Source organism: Canis aureus, chromosome 24 (assembly GCF_053574225.1).
Source record: "Canis aureus isolate CA01 chromosome 24, VMU_Caureus_v.1.0, whole genome shotgun sequence".
In the NCBI taxonomy this organism is placed as follows: Eukaryota; Metazoa; Chordata; class Mammalia; order Carnivora; family Canidae; genus Canis; species Canis aureus.
Genome location: NC_135634.1, coordinates 6,148,889 through 6,166,835, shown reverse-complemented (window position 1 = coordinate 6,166,835; position 17,947 = coordinate 6,148,889). Strand labels below are relative to the sequence as shown.

At 32.0% G+C, this 17,947-nt stretch overlaps 1 protein-coding gene across 11 annotated transcripts in view; it reads left to right on the top strand.

Moving 5' to 3' along the window:
* The window catches only part of NBEA (neurobeachin), a 668,634-nt gene that overhangs the window by 301,824 nt on the left and 348,863 nt on the right, over positions 1–17,947 (top strand). For all 11 annotated transcript variants that reach the window (XM_077868099.1, XM_077868094.1, XM_077868093.1 and 8 more), the window contains one exon: positions 11,676–11,737. In XM_077868099.1, coding sequence (XP_077724225.1) covers positions 11,676–11,737 — 62 coding nt within the window. The remainder of the gene's footprint in view (positions 1–11,675; positions 11,738–17,947) is intronic.

Sequence of the window (17,947 nt, the reverse complement as noted above, 5' to 3'; positions counted from 1 at the left end):
CAGAGTTTTAGTCCAGAGCTTCTTTGACTTATTTAAAAGCTGAATTCAGATTAAAGGATTCTGTAATGCTAATAAAATTGGGTAAACCTCAATGTTAAAATATTTAGAAAGAAGCGTAAAAAATGTTTGTTACTAACATTCAGATAATTAATAGTGTCCACCTACATTGTGTTTGAAACACCAGTGTACAATCAAAGAGAATACATACATGCACACTTTTTCCTGGCCCTTGATCCCTGCTGTCCAGATCTGTTGTTCCTTGTCTCTAGTTTCTGATAGCGAGGTCAGGCACAGGGCATGTCACCCTTGACCATCAGCCTCCAGTCTGTCCTCCTCAGGTTTCAGAACACAGTTTTCCACATTACAGATGCCCCGTAATTAGCTGGAGTTGCTGCAATTCAGGTGGACTCTGTATCACAAGAAAAATAAGCTTTTCTACTCTTTCCCCAGGAACCTACCTCCTCATTTACCAGTGAGCATCTTTGGTTTCCTGTAACTACTTCCTAGACCTTACCTCATATCATTCTAGTATTCTTCTACCTAAATGGACTCCATTTCGTTATGTTCCCCAGAAATTGTAGTGCTTCATAAATCTAGTTTTTAGTCCCATTATTGCAAAGGACAGGAAGATAATTATTTCATCATTAATGTTTCTAGAGTACAGAAATGCAAACCAAGATTGTAAGTTTTGCCATATGGCTGGATTTCCATCAATTTGATTTCTTTTTGTTTCAATTATTTTTAAGCCAATAAGTGTGTAGAGCTGTTGCCTCTGTGGATATTTCCTAGAAGATTAAGATTTTCTCCTTGTGTCTCTTTCAAAGTTATTTTCCTGTGTAGCTTTTTGTTTTCACTGCTTTCTTTGTGTGTACACCTCCTGTCCATGTAATATCAATGCTTTTAATCTATTTTTGCCTGGTATCTAGCTAACAGAACTTACTAGATTGTATATAAAATAAAATCTAATGTGTGTAATAGAATCCATGAAAGCTATAATTTAGGCTTGTGACCAGTTTTAACTGCTAGAAGTTGATTTTCTCCTTTTCTCCTTCATTTGGAAATATTGCCTGTGATGCATAATGTACATGCTGTTATCCATGCCTAAAATATTGTCCTCTTCATACTCAATAGGGTTATTCTAATTACACTAAATCCAAACAAAGTTTTCTGTATGGATATTATTTTAACTTTGAAGCTAATTACTTGAAAAGTCTATACAGGTAATTTCAACAGCTTTACTTTGCAATGTTTAAACTAGAAAATATTCTTACATTAACATGTTTTCTATTTACATATTTGTTTTGATATAGAAAGACATCGTGAGGCTAGATACACTGACAAGAGTAGAGTTGTTCATATCAAACATTCTGTTTTACAAATTTAATAATACTATTTGTGATTGCTGATCTTGGAGTGATCTCTAAGTCCTTTTTCTTTTTTTTTTTTTTTTAAGATTTTATTTATTCATAGAGACACAGCTAGAGAGAGAGGCAGAGACACAGGCAGAGGGAGAAGCAGGCTCCATGCAGGGAGCCCAATGTGGGACTCGATCTGGGTCTCCAGGATCACACCCTGGGCTGCAGGCGGCGCTAAACCGCTGCGCCACTGGAGCTGCCCTCTAAGTCATTTTTCTAAGATTAGTATCTACATTACTTCAAGTTAGATATTTCCTGTTGTTATTTCTCAATTCCAATATTTTTTTGTAATTACAATAGGAATTACTTTAATGACATTGAATGTCGTTAATTCTTGGAAATTACTAACTCTACTTTTTGACAGACTCTTTTTGTGGTTATTTACTTGATACCACTTTGTAGATTTCCCCATTTATACTGTTTCAAAACATAATTGTTATTTATAATAGATCTATTATGGCAGAAAGGTTTAGAAGAAGAAGCACAGCTTGCTTTTAGTTTATAAGTAGGTTTAATACATTATACTTAAAATGTTTTTTTTTAATTGCAGCGTAATGCACATGCTGATTTCTTTACTGCATTGTTATTTGACTGTTCTATAATTTGACTCCCAATTATTGTTCTGAATTTTAGATTGGTGTGAGTTTGATGTAGGATTTTCTGATATAAACAAAATACTCTTGTTAATTCAGTGATTTGTTTTGTTTTGTTTTGTTTTGTTTTTGGTATAATCCATGACATATATTCCCAATACATTGTTGCTTGGATGGGATCATATGCTTACAAATAATTTCTGTAACTTTTGAGACTATCTTCAATATTGTAACATTTAAAGAACTTTCAAGTTCTTCCAAGTTTTCAAGAACTTCCTATTTTTCTTTTTACTAAGAATGAATAAAACTGAATTGATTACATGCCTGTTTAGTATTTTGCCCTAAATGCAGAATTTAGTAAAAATCAACTTTGGTCATATTGGAGAATTTATTTCTTTGAGCACAGTTAAATAACTTTGTTAAGGTCTAGTTTGTTTTCTCAGAATACTTCAATAATCTAAGCCTATAATTACTGGATAAAGTTTATGCACTTTTGAAAATAAAGGAGGTTCATCTGACTAATCTCTAACTGAGCCTACTTTAACTTTTTTTCTGCCATATGCCATAATCACAATAATTGTTAAATGATTTCCTTTTACTAATTATTTCTTTGTTTTTTTTAAATTTTAGATTCATAAATGCATTATTAAGAAATGCATAACATTTCTGTTTTGCATTGCATTTAAGTATTTGAAAGAAAAAGAGCCAGTGTTTATCTGAACCCAAGAATAAAGGACTTAAAGGTGTATGTTACCACAAAAACAACTTTAAATTTAAATTTATTGAAATTTACGAACCTAAAATTATTGAATGTACTTATTTGAGAATCTAAATCAATGAAAGTCAAAATTTGGGTAGTTTAGAACTATAACTATATATTTATATACACTGTTTAAAAAAGGAGAAACTCATATTTTGGAATATCAGTTTTTTATTTTTAATATGAAGGCATTAGTATAGCCATTTTTATTTGACTAACCATGTGGTTTAATTATATGACTAACTTGGAATATTTTCTGTTCTTTCATTTCTTGAAATGAAATACAGAGTTAAAACAAGTATCATTCTTCATGATTATTTGGGACGAGAGAGTCTTTTCTTGGGCAATGTCAAAATCTGGACATGACATACTTTAGTAGTTTTAGAATTTAATTGAGGTTTTTTGGAATTTGAAGGAGCATGGGGAAAGGAGAAAAAAAATGGTGTAGGGAAGTGGGATAGGAATAACAATTGGTTCTATAATTAAATTTAGCCCAAAGAGAATTGAGGGATTCAAATGATTTATGGTACTGAAAATGTCTCTTATTTCCCTTATTTCATCCTTTTCATTGCTGTTGTGATTAAATCAAGAAGTCAAGAAAAGGGCAAGACACTCAGGTCAATCTTTCCTGTAGTAGAAACAAGTCTGATACAATGAATCAAAATATTTAATGAAAACTTCAAAAAAAATTATTTTAAGTTATTTTGAAGCATAGTCCTTTATTATAATTTTTTTCAGTATAATGCTCTCTAGAATCCTTCATAAATATCTTTGTAACAGGGCAGTTAGCTCCTTGTGGTCAAAGATTGTATCATCTCTGTGCATGCAGCAGTGGCTTACTTATCGTTCCATAAGTAAATGATTTAAATGAAAATGTCTCAAGAGAGAGCCAACTCAAAACTTAATTAATCCCAAATGATTTGGAAGTTGTAATCTTTTTTAGTATGTGTAAATGAAAAATGATACTTAAATGGAACATGCAAACAAAGGTTTAAAGTCTCATGGACAAGAAAAGAATGACATTGGACATTAGGAATTTGCCAGGATATTTCCCCTGATATGATGTTTTTGATGGGCTAGCACAAAATGACAGTTTCTAAGCATAAGTAACAAAAGAGTAAATTTGAGGCAGTGTTTTATATTTAATAGGTGTTATTGGTACCATTAGAATATTCTCTTCAGTTTGGCTCATATTATAATCAGGTCACTAGTAAATATCACTGTATTAAACATCACTATAGATTCTTTTTTTATTATAATCTATCGTGTGAAAGAATTATCTATGAGTTTTAGAAACTTCAGCCCTATCGTTATGCAAATATTCTAAGCAGAAACAAAACTATAAAAAAAGAAATATCCACAGTCTATAAGACTCCTAGGCTACATCAACACACTAACAACAAAAAGTAGAGCTTTTTTAAAAAATAAATCAGTCAAAATGATTATTTAGGTATTGTGTAACTATGATTACAATTAATTTTATTGCTGAGTGATCTACATATTCTAGATTTCCTGTTTAAAAGCCCTTAGCCAACCATTCCCATATGGAAATAGATTTTTTGTTCTTCTGAAAATATGGAATTTCCATTGGGAAAGATCCAATATCAAATTGCTTTTAAATTATTATTAATATTAATTTATTTATGAATCTTTCAAAATATTTTATGTGAGAGTACCACTGATTTCTCACTTTTATAAAGCTGTCACATTTTTAAATTTTTAAGAAATGCCTAAAATGCCTTATTCAAAACCTTAGAGCTAGATGTAGATACTTTGGGATTTAAGAAAGATAATAGGTACCTATATGTTATTTCATAATATCTTTGGAGGAATATGGGGTGTTTGTTAATCAGACACATTTAACATGTCTGTAGTAATACATAGGGCTATTTACACTAAGTGGCATAAAGATTTAAAAGAACATCATATTATGTAGGTGAAATGTTGCTGATAATTGAATTTGTGACAATCTTACAAGAAAGCTTTTATTCAGAACTCTTTGGATTTGAAATTATAAAGCATCATAGGTATATTTTAGAAATAATTTCCTCTGCAGTTTTAAAAATCTGTAGATGCGTATGTGAGTATATGTGCATATATATACATGTTCTCTCTTTTTCTTATACCCAGGCATACACACATGCACATGTACCCCACATACCTTGCAAAGAATAGGGTTTTTTTTGGAAGACAGCCAGGTTCATTTATTTTATGTGTTGTGTGGCTGCTTTTGCACTACAGTGACAGAGTTGAGTAGTTGTGGCAGAAACTTATGGTGCCATCAAAGCCTAAAATACTGTCTGTGCCTTTTACAAAAGTTTTCTTACCCCTTCAATATACATATATGTGCTATACCCAGAGACTTCAGTTTTGTTCCTTAATTATAAAGACATTAAGAATGCCGTAAGTTGGTGATCACCTAGTTTTTAATGAACTAAAATAAGTCAGTGAATGAATGAATTCTGTCTTTAGACTATTTTGAGGGTTTTTTTTTTCACTTAAAATTTATAATCTAAATATAAAAATAAACTGTAGTGGTTTAATAATACCTAAAAAGGCTTCTTCTTAGAAAATTAGCTTAATGTTATTTTAGTTTCTATAAGGTAATACTATAATTGTTTACATTGTAATGCAGTTTTAAATTAAAATCTTTGAATGAACATGTAGGCAAATCTTGAAATGTGACAGTAGTATTACCTGTGCACATATTAATATTAGTTATAGCAATAGTAATTAATATCAATCCATTATTGCTGTTTCAAAGGATATTTAATAGTGATTTTTTTGTTTGGTTTTGGTTTTTTGGTTTTAATTTAGAAAGCCACACAAATTACTTGGTTTACTAATTCTTAAGTTTTGACCTAAGTTAAGATGACTTAAATGGTAAAACTGAAAGTGGTCTTTTACTTACTGGACCATACACAGTGATGACATAGGGAAATAAATTGTATATTGCAGATAAAAAAGTAAAAGGCTGATGTAAAACAAAGGAAATTGCTATTATGCTGATAGAGATGTGTAAGTACTGCAGAGGTCATAGAAGACACTTTATGGTTATACACTGTATTTTAGAATGCTTTATAACACAATGCAAAAACTACGTAGAACAGAGAGTTTTGAAGAAATTACCAACTGTACACCACTGACATTAAAGCAAGTGAAGAAGCATAGTGAGCTTGTACAATTCCTTTCAAAGTCTATAGTTCTAACATTTATTACTGAGATGAAGCTATTTCATTGCCACTCAATCTCTACTAATTTTGGAATTTAAGAAAGTTAAAATCATTAGAAAGTTATTTAAAAAGTCAGTCCTGGGAAGACTGACTTGATTTTTAAAATTCAAATTACCAGAATAGTCCTGTGTATTTGATGGAAAACTAACTTGTATATTTTATTGTGAGGAGAAATAGAAAAACTAGATCTTTTTTTATTAAATATTTTATTTATTTATTCATAGAGACAGAGAGAGAGAGAGGCAGAGACACAGGCAGAGGGAGAAGCAGGCACCATACAGAGAGCCTGACGTGGGACTCCATCTCAGGTCTCTAGGATCACGCCCTGGGCTGCAGGCGGTGCTAAACCACTGCGCCACCAGGGCTGCCCAGAAAAACTAGCTCTTAAAAGTACTTGTAGGGTCAATACTGGTAGTCTACTAATGGGACTGTTATAAAAACTACACAATTATATTTTCTTTAGCACCGTACTATTTGCCAGACTTATTTATATCCAGTTTGTCAGAGTTACAGCATATATACCTTAAAAAACAAACACTCCTCAAAAACAAACACTCCTAAAGCTCAACATTATTTTTTTTTGCCTATATTCCTAATTTTGTCCAGAATGAAAGCACTTTCTCTCCACATACCTACATCATCGTTTATTTTCTCTAGCTCTGGTAAAGGTATCATCATGGACACTTCCATTGCTCCTTCACCCTACCCTTTAACCTGATATTCCATTGTCTAAATACTGTATTGTCTCATTCCAAAATGTTTTTCAAATCTGCCTTTGCATTGCCACTGCCTTCAGCTCAGGCTTTCATTATCTTGACTAGACCCTGCAGTTCCGGATTTCTTCCTATGCACTGTCAGAAAAAGGATCTTTCCAAAATTGATGGGATTCTGTCTGTCGCTTGTTGCCACAAGGAGTCCACACCATATGTGGCACTGCTTCCTGTCTCCCTCTCTGTTTTCATTTGCACTCATTGCATTTTGTCCTCTGCACAACCCTACATAATTGTCCAACTCTGTTTTACTAGCTATTTCATGTTTCTTTATACCTCTGATATTCCTGTAGCCTCAGATGACCTTCCCTTCTTTCTTTTTGCCCAGAGAAGTTCAACATCATCCAACTCAGGTATCACATACTCTAAGAATTCTTAGCAGAGTTTCTCACTACCTAGCTGCACTTCTAACACTTGATACTCTCCTTGTATCTCCTAGGATTCTATGTCATGATTGTTTGTTTACAAAATCTGTGCCACTTTCCCCTTTTTATGCTTAGTACCTGAAATGATATTTAGCACATTAGATATTACACTCAATAAATGTTTTTTTAATGAATTGGGCTCTTGTTCCGCAAAAATACTTTTTTCTCAAAATCTTATTTTTTTCCATCAAATGTAGCAGTTACCCAGTGAATGGTGTTCTCTAGATTTATTCATTTAGTTGGAATCTATTGAGTATATACTCAGAGCCCTGCCCTCGTCATAGATGTCTATATATCTCCTCTTTTAGAAGAGAAACCTTGCTGAAAGAAAACTCTGACACTGCTTAAAAGATGAACCCCACCTATGGCTGTGATTTCTATTCTTTTTTTTTTTTTTTTTTTTAAGATTGATTGATTGGAGAGAGAGTACATGAGCAGGGAGTAAGGCAAAGGGAAAGGGAAAGAATCTTCAAGCAGACTCACTGCTGAGCATGGAGCCCAAAGAGGGACTTAATCCAAGGACACAGATCATGACCAGAGCCAAAACCAAAAGGCGGCCACTTAACCAGCTGAGCCACTCAGCTGCCCTTAATGCATGTGATTTCTTGCCCTTTCTGTAAGGCTTCATACCCTTTTCCTCTTACTGTGACAAACATCCTGCTAAAGATGGAATTGCTGTACATTATTTTAAAGCTTAAGGGCTCTTTCAACTTTATCTAATTCTACAGATACATAAAGTCAGACTCTCAGATTGACTCAGAAGAGTCTAACAGCTCTGTAGTAAAACAGCATCACTGTACCTTGCTTGCAGTATTCCTTGTGTTAAAGAAAGAAGCTTTGTGCCAAAGGTCAAACTTCTAACTTCACTTTCATCTTATATTTTAGTGGGGTTTGGTGGTGTTCTGTTTTGTTGTTTATGGTGAGGAAGCGTAGTTCTAAAAATAAAACTGACTTCTTACACCTAGGAGCGGGGAACCCAAAAGAACTGCCAGTGTTTTGGATGATGGTTTACTGAGTTCTGTTCATCCTTTGCTTCCTGCATCTGGACCACCTCAAATTTGTCCATCTAATTAATCATCTCAAGTGCTTGTATGTTAGCCACTCAGTGAGCTGACCTTATCTTTCAACAGTGTAGTTCACAATATATTCAAAAGCTCTTACTAGATAGCTTTCTTCACTGTCGAATACCTCCTTTACATACAAGCCTCCTTTGCTCATGTATTTATTGTATTCACTCCAGAAGTTGATTTTATACTGGTAACTTAGTTTTAGTGTCATTTCCTCCATTTTATAACTTGCACTGAATTCTTCCTTTTTTAAAAACATGTATAATTTTACTGCTTTCGATCTTTATCTTTGAATTTTACTGTAGTCCTAAGCCTTACATTCTGACACCTCCTATACTCTACTCATCATCCCCCAAACAATAAAGGGGGATTTATCAGATTTTTTTGTTCCCTTCTTCCTCTGCTTTGCTAAAGATAGTGCTTTTTTCCCCATGTCTGACCAACACATGCTGCCTTCTTCCAAGAAAACTGTCAAAATCACCCCACTTGGACTTAACTATTATGACCTTTCTCACAGTGATGTATTGCTGTCCTATTCATGTTTAATTATTTAAATAGCTCTGCAGCAAACATCAAATGGATTTTCAAATTAAGTGACTTGAATTCGGGTTCCAGTTCTACCAATGATAATAGTCATTGAATCTTCATGTTTTATCTATCATATGAGGCAATAATAAAGAGTTAAAAGAGAATCAAATGAGAGGGCATCTATAAAAATGATCTGTAAATGATAAAGCTCCAGGTAAATGTTAGCTAACCTTAAATTTAAATTAAAACATTGAGTACATGGGAAAGTGTAGATAATGTCTTATGCATTACTATAAACTCCTCAGTACTAACACAATACTTTGTTCATAAGAGTAGATACCAAATGAGTTGGTTTGATTATGAATTTCTTGCCATATACAAAAAGCATAAAATCAATGTATTTGAAATACACACTTATAGAATATTTGTCTTATGCTTATACAGCCTGCATTATTTATAGCATTACTAGATAAATGCGGCTTTCTTGAACTTATGATTAAAGTTAATACAGAATGTTTATTCTTACATCTTAAACTTTCAGATATGGGTACTTCTTTATTTAGAAAGTGTGCAAGGATAGTATCATTAGACATTGCTTTATTTTTAGTATCTCTAATTAAAAAACATTGGAATTTGCCTATTTGTTTTAGTAATACTTATGTTGACACCTAGGAGTACTTCCAACCAAAGTGATTGTGTAATATTTGAAGGTTGATAAGTCTTACAGAATTGCCTCTGCTTGTGTTCTCATTGTCAAGGTTAGATTTTTTTATCCTTTTAAGGGGAATCCATTAGTTCATTCTGTTCAAAACTAACTAGAAAAGATGCAGTAGTAAAGGGGTGTGGATCTATGGAGTTGAAATCACAATGGCCATATTGCTTGCAAATGGCAGTTTTGCTATGCTGTCAATTTGTTGTCATGTCCTTTGAACAAAGCATTGAGGGAACATTTGTTTGTATTTCCCTTATAATAGAATTTGTGAAAAAGGATAAACATTCTTGTTACATAGGAATTTTTAAAAGTTCATTTAAAAAATCAGTCTGAGAAATTAATACAAATGCATGCTTTTCCTAATTTTTACTTCAAGTTTTTATGTATTAAAAAATTATTTTTTTTAATTTTTTTTTTAAATTTATTTATGATAGTCACACAGAGAGAGAGAGAGAGAGGCAGAGACAGGCAGAGGGAGAAGCGGGCTCCATGTACCGGGAGCCCGACGTGGGATTCGATCCCGGGTCTCCAGGATCGCGCCCTGGGCCAAAGGCAGGCCCCAAACCGCTGCGCCACCCAGGGATCCCTGTATTAAAAAATTCTATACACAAAATAAATACATGAATAATTCTTTAAATAATTATTCTTTATATAGCCTACAGTCAAATGTAAATTGATATGGAGTACATATCATAATTATGATTCTTTTGCTATGCATAGTCCTTTGGCCTTTTACTTAGTTTTTCAGAATTTGAAATAGTTGAGTAGCCAACAGGTGATAAATGTCCCATTAATCTTTTTGACTCTCTAGCTCCTGAGCATGAGAATTGCTGATCAATTACAGCAATTGTCTCTTAAATGAGCTTTTCACATCTGCCTCTTATTTCATTAGCTAACTGTCTCCCCAAAGATCTGATAGGATGGAATGCTAGTGCCTTTTTACAGCTTTTTCTGTCATGTGTACAATAAGGATAGGGCTGTTAGCAGAGTAGGCACAAAAGGCTATTTATTCACTACCTACAATAAATATACATGCTAGAGCCTGGAAGGCATTTGAGACTATTTATTGAAATCACTTTAAGAAGAAAAAACTGGTTTCACTTCAACGTTCCATTTAGCAACAACTAATGTAAGACCATGGCATTTCTTGCTTTCCAGTGCTTTTACTGATTACTTTTATCCTCATTAAAAAGAAAAAGCAAACATTATTTTTTTAAAGTGAAAAAAAATTAAAACTTTTTTTTTTACATTTAGTAACTGTTATGATTACATACTTTGAACCCAGGATTGCTCCTAATCCTTAGTTACATCTTCCTCCATTGTTGGCACTTAAAAAAAAACCCAAAACACCAATCATGATCTGCTTTCTTATTATATGTTATTCAGGAGCCATCCTTTCAATTGGGAAAAGTCTTGATGAATAATTAATGTTTAAACTGTTTATGGGAAGAATATTTTCTTAACTGTAGTATGGATATAATAATAGTATGTAACAGAATAGAAATAAGAATTAAATGAAACTATGAATATAAAGCAATCAGCACAGTGCCTAGCACACAGTAAGTGATCAATGAGTAGTAGCCATTATTATGTACAAATTATAACAGTTCATTCTTTACCCTTCTGATATCTGTTCAGAGACATTGGAAACAGAACCGTAGAAGATTTTATAAACATCATTTAATATTTTGTTTGTGAGATTCATTTTTTAATATTTTAAAAACATTTAACAACTGACAGTCTATGGGGAGTTATCTATTTGTAAATTATTTTAATTTTATCTTTTAGAAGAAAATTTAGGTGGATCTTCACTGATTATTGTACTTTGCTCCAGGAGACAATCACACAGCAAATGTCATTGGAATAAAAGTAGCTCTAACAAGCTCACCAATTTTGATAACTACCCTTAACCACCTTGTATAAATATAAGAAATGCCTTGACCAAATAAATAATCCAAACATGAAGTCAATTTTTAGTATGTTTTACATCTTCTTGAATATCTGAATATTTTAAAATTAATGCCCTAAGAATATTTTAGTGAATATTGCCATTTGTTACTTTAGTTCTGTTTTAAAGAAAGTTTTTGCAAGTTACAATTACTTAAGAAATTAACTTGGAATGATGATTTCTACCATTGTAATTTCATTTTGTTCAACCTTTCTTTGTTGCAGGCCTTGTTTGTATGAAGTCCAGCACATCTGTGGTTGAGCTTGTTATGCTGCTTTGTTCTCAGGTAGGAAATCTCTTTCACTAGATTACGTTAAAATCCATGAGGTTTTTTAAATTTCATTAGCAGTAGAATGCATATGTGCATATAAATGTATATGTTTATATTTTTTTAAAACTTCCCATTTCTTACTGCATAGATGAAAAAATAACCTATATTAAAATGTATTTTTATGTAGATGATCATAACATGTAAATATTGATTCAATCTCCCTCTCCCTTCTTCTGCTCTCTTTAGCTATCTTATTCTTGCCCACCTTCCTATCCTTCTGTTGTCCTCTATCTGCATATATATATATATATATATATATACACACACACATATATATAATCTGTTATAGATATTTTGATACTCTTCTTTACATTCCACCTTTTAAAAATGGTACAGTGGAATTTATAATTTTGACATTTATTGTTACATGTTTTCTTCTATTAGAGATAATGAAAACAAAGTCTTTTTTTATTCAATAGCCTGAGTCTAAAATATAGCTCATTAGTGAGTGTGATCTTTGATATAATACCTTGTTGCTTTCTTTTTTTATGTAATTCATATATTTCAGTGTAAATTCTAAAAATCTACTTATGCTATTTAATAATCAGATTTAAAAATAGAATTTGTATTTGTTGGGTGTTCTTTTTAGCAGTTATAGTAAACTAAAAATACATTTAATACACTTTTCTTATAACTAAAATTAGGGATCCGGTGATCCTTCTTCTTACCAGCTCTGTCAAGAAACCCTAGTGATCCTGATTTTCATATAAGTATTAAATATTTTGTAATGTGAGAACAAGAAAAACAGGTTATGTATGTTTGTAATAGGTAGCTGTTACTTTTATCCCTAGTTTCCTCAATAGAAATAAAAATACATGTAAACTGTTCCTAGTTACTGACCTTGAGGTCTGCCCAAAGCCACAGCTAACTTACAAATAAACAACAATATTGCTTCAAGTGATTCTTCAATAGATTAGCAAACATAAAACAACCAAAACTTACCTATTGAGTTCCAGTCTTCAGGTTTACTTTCTTCAAGAATATATTCATAGGGAATCCATTAGGCCCATTTCCTTCTTTTTCAGCCAGAAAAAATATGAAGAATATTAATAAAGAAGAAGTTAAAGAAAACAGCATTTCTAGCAGGGGTTCATCTGCAGAGCATTTGAAAATTGTTACCTAATGCCAGAGTCCTGAGTTCAAGAGACATTCTGAGGGAGCTGTTCGGACCTTTTAAGTTCTTGATAACGCACATTTATTTAAAAAAAAAAATGCTTTTGTGGAAAAAAAACGTAGCTTAAAATTCCTTCTTCTTTAGCTCAGGGTTTTACTGCAGTTCAGAGATATAAAGAAGAATGTAGCATTAGGGTCTAGTGTCTTTGATGGCCTCATCATCTAATCATAGGTTTAACATTACTCATTTGCTGGCTCCAGGAATTCCTGCCATTAAGGGCCCTAGAGATGAAACTTTGCCTCAGATATTGATTGAAAGGAAGAGTGAGAAATTTAAGCACTCTGTGCAGTGCACTTTCTTTCAGTGTTTCAGCAAAGCAATATTATAAACATGTCTCTCAGTTTGATTTTTAAGTTGAATTTCTTAAATAATTTAGAGTGTATTTAAATATTTCAAGTGGCTAATTGATTAAATATACCTCATTTAAGTGGCTGCAAAATGTATGTCTGTAAAAAATAGTTACAGTTGTTTTGCTATTTTGTAAACGGAAGTGTTGCTTTCCACAAAATACTTTTAAAGAAACAAAGGAGCAATAATCTTCCTTTAATACAATTCAGGTGAGAGGAGTTTATTATTCTGCTGTGAAATTAGCTTATAAAGCCATCTTTGATGATCATTATTTATTCCACAGATGTATAAAATCTTGGTTTTAAGACCCACAAAAACTACACATGCATTTAAAATTTCTTAAAATAATCTATCATTTTCTCTACTGCTCAAATCAAAGATACTCTATATCCTATTTTCATCCATTAGCGGACAACTGTAGCAGTAGCTGACTTCTGATAAAGAAAAATATAGTTAATGATGCTATGGAGTTTTGCTTGGCCTAGCTAGCACTCTCCAAAGCTGGGTTCTCTTCTACAGGCCTTAATGCATCTCTTGGACAATGGAGCTGATCCCTGTTGAATTGGCAAAGTTTGTAGGGCTGTCTGTGCCAAGGTGGAAGGCAAACCTGAGGAGTCTTTAAAGCTACAGACTTCTGATATGTCCTTTTGTTTTATTTTATAGTCAGCTTTTTGTAAATATTTATAGCTCTATGCTGTTATGATTTATTATAGCATTTTGACTATATTATCTTATTAAAATTCCAAAGCAAATGGAATTTTCCAGTTTATTTATTTGCTTAAAAAGGGTTGTTTTCTTTTTCCAAATTTAGATAAACTATTGAAGGATAAAACTTTGTTTGGAGAGAGTAGGTAGCAAAGGGTTGAAAAAAGAAAAAATGCAACATTTCTCTCAGTATTTGTTTTTCTTTCATTTGCTACAAAACATTAGATGCTTTTATTTTTATGCTTTTCATTTCGGAAATATCATGTTAACAACTATTATTAAGGATATTAGTTTCTTCTTCCCTTCTTATTGAGCTCCTGAATAAACTTAGTATTGCCACTGGTTTGTGTGCAAAATATGGTCTAAATTTACATGAGAGATCATATTACAAGTGTCTGAAGGTACTTGTCAAGGATAATTCAGTTCATATGGACAGCCTTTTAAACTCCAAGGGATATGCCATCCAGTCTACCCCCCAGTGGAATTTTAGGTCTCTGTAGAGAACATATTTTAAGTTTTAAGAAGCTATTAGCATTATCATTATATAGCATTTATTGCTCCAGAAATACCCAAAATATTTTTTACTGTATTTTGGATACTTTTCTTTTCCATGCGGATGTTATGACATAGGAGTAAGTTTTAAGAATTAACTATTAATTCTTCTTCCCTTTCAATTTGTATTAAAGTTGCTCTTAGTAGTATCTTTTTAAAATAATGGTTTCTTGTCATTTGGAAGTAAAATGAACTGAAATAAAATAAGTAAAATAATTAATATATATTATTTTAACAAAATCATTGCTTATTCAGTTAAGTGCAGTGTTTCCTACAGAGTTCTTCAGTAGTTTCACAGGTCTAATACTGTCTTCTGTCAACCTTTTTTTTTATGTTTTACATCAGATTTGGTTGAGGTACTTTATGTTATTCTATATGTGTACCTTATTTTTCCATCATTATTCTGAGTGTATTATGTTCTTTGATGAATAGCAGATTTAGTTTCCAAGTAAACTTTTTTAGGTACTATAATAGTTTCTAATTATTTCCAGATTTTTTTTTTTTTTTTTTAGGAAATCTCCATCGGAGGTACTCCAGGAAAAATTGAGTGATGTTATCCCGTAGGATTTCTTTAAGTTTTCCTAAGTAAAGCTTAGCAGATGTCACTTGGATTTTTCTGTCTCTTATCTGTCAATAGAAAATGTTTTATAAATTGAGAAACTTTTATGTAAAAAATAATGCCTCTCAATATTCAAGTATTTTCTGACTTGAACTACTGATTAAGCAAATAAATCACTTTTATTCTCATTAGAAACCTTAAAATGTATAAGTAACATAAAATTGAAGTCAGTCTTGAAAGTGTCTTTAGGATTTGTGTATGAAGTAACTAATATGAATTAATTTGTGGTTTGTTTGCCTTTATTTTTTTCTAAATACTTCAAATACTTAAATAAAAAGGACTTTGCTGACTTCACTGATGTGATCAAGGCTCTGACCCAGGATTTCTAAACATAGCACTCACAAAAGAACCACAACTGAAGAATAGTCTTCCTTTTTCAAGTGATTTGGCCTTTGAACTCTGAATTTTTCATTTTTTTCTCCCAATTTGATACAGTTTGTTCAGATGGTACAAAGTAAAAGGCATACTTTTCTTCTAACTACAATAAACTGAAGAGGGAAGTTAAGAAAACCTAGATGAGATAAATATGGAGACCTAGCATATTCGCTAATGAGTACCCAGTGCTGAAAAAATTTTGGATGTGTATAATAAGATTATAAATGTAAGAAAATTAGGGATGAACTAGATTTTATAAAAGCATCATGGGAAATATGAAATCCAGTTCTCTGATGAAATTATTTCACATTTATATAATGACTGCTCTTTTATGTTAGTGTTGTAATGGTTACTTAAGATTTATTGATAATATTCTTCCATTTCTAAAAGGAGTCTGGTATTACCTGTGAAACTTTCCTGCTATATAGCTGAATTTGAAATCAATCACAAATAAAAAATTGTGACATGATATTTTATAAGTTGAATATAATCAAATACTACATATGGTTCAAAAAATTAGTCCTATGAACTGACAATAAGACTTTTGTGGGTAGCTTTATTGAGATGACTAAAGATCGACCCACTGCAGCTAATGGACTTTCTACACAGCATAAGCAAGGCAGGAGATTCAGGTCCAGAGAGAGACAAAGGTCCAGAGAGAAACCTGTGACCTGCTTAGAACAGTTGTCCAGAGAGAGACAAAGGTCCACAGAGAGACCTGTGACATGCTTAGAACAGTTGTCCAGACTCATTTCAGGCACATCAGAAATTAAGTAACCATGTGTTTATCGGGGTTTAATTTCTGTTGTGGGAAGTTAATTCATTTCCAGGCAGTATATGAAACAATATTTCCTCAAGGGTCTTTTCTAAATAAAATATTATAGTATGTTACTAGCATAGAATAGAGGTTGATAATAAATTTCTAACTTGTAATTAGTACTGGATAGTTCCTGCTGTTTGCTTTCTACCTTTTGTTTGTTCTACCTCTATAGAAGGAAGAAAGCCATGTTTCACTCCTGAATATCTAATAAATCCCTGCCGTGTCCTCTGGACAATACCTGATCCCAACTTTTATCTGTGGTATACCATCATCTCAAAGTTAAAGGGGAAAAATTAGGCATTTAAAGTTTTTAGAATTGTCATGAGTATGTCATCTTTCATGCCATAAAGTTTGTAATATGTCTAAAACATAAATAAAAGTTTAGTAGGAAATTGAAAATATAGTTATGCATAAAGATTACTGTCAGCTTAGGTTATAATAAAATTATTAGAGAATTAAAATTATTAGAGTATGGAGAAGCCTATACAGTAAAAACATAGACATTTTGAAGGAAAAAGACCACATAAGTATGAAATAATCAAAAAATTTCCATTATATGTATCTTTATTATATGTATTATCTACTGCATAATTGCAACAGGAGGGAAGACTCAACTATCTGTTATTTACCCAACTATGGCATCCCTCAATGAAAATTTAATCAGAGATTTAAAGAACATACAATTCAAATTACTTTTGATTATTTCCATGTGGTCTTTCATTATTGATTTCTTTTATTTTAACTCCTAGAGGAGTTAAGAGGTATAATAAATTTTGAGTCAATCACTTTTTTGTTATAAAATATTTTCTAAGCTACTTATATGTGATACTTATACATGATCTAACAGTTTCATCCTTGTATATTAATTCATATCCAACCCAAATTGTAAACAGAAGAAAAATAATGAACAGAAATTCTGAGGTCATCTGTATGTAAATGGTAAAATATAAGAGAAACAATAGTCCTTTTCCCATGTGTGAATTCTTATAATTTTACTATAATCAGGACACAAAGAAATCAGTTAGCCTTGGCCACCTGTAGAATAATCCTTAAGAGCTATAATTTCTGTAGGAGAGGAGAGAGAATGTAGCATATTCTGAGGTAAAACAATTTCCCTGGGTCACTAACCCAAAACCCTCCCTAACCACCCTCCCTAACCCAAAACTCTTTCTCATACTTTGCCACAATATCCACCCATTTCCTTATTTTGGCATGTTTGTTTTTCTGGTGTATTTGTTTTCCCCCCATGTCTATTTTTTTATGTTTACATTATATAAATTCTTCAGGCATATTACCACAACTTTGAAATATAATGAAAACAATGTATATGCATTTCACAGCCCTACCACTATTATGCATTCTCTTGCTTTTTTGTGTTGTTCTGTTTTTTTTTTTTTTTTACTTTTGTCTTATGTATATTTAAACATACTTTACTTTTAAAGACTATGACAAGTTAAGTAATTTTTGGTGTCCTCTTTTTCTTTTATTGTTTAAATAATTAGACTCCCAATAAGTTGCAAAAATAGTATATAGAGTTCCATGTGCCTTTCCCATAGCATTATTCAGCTTTCA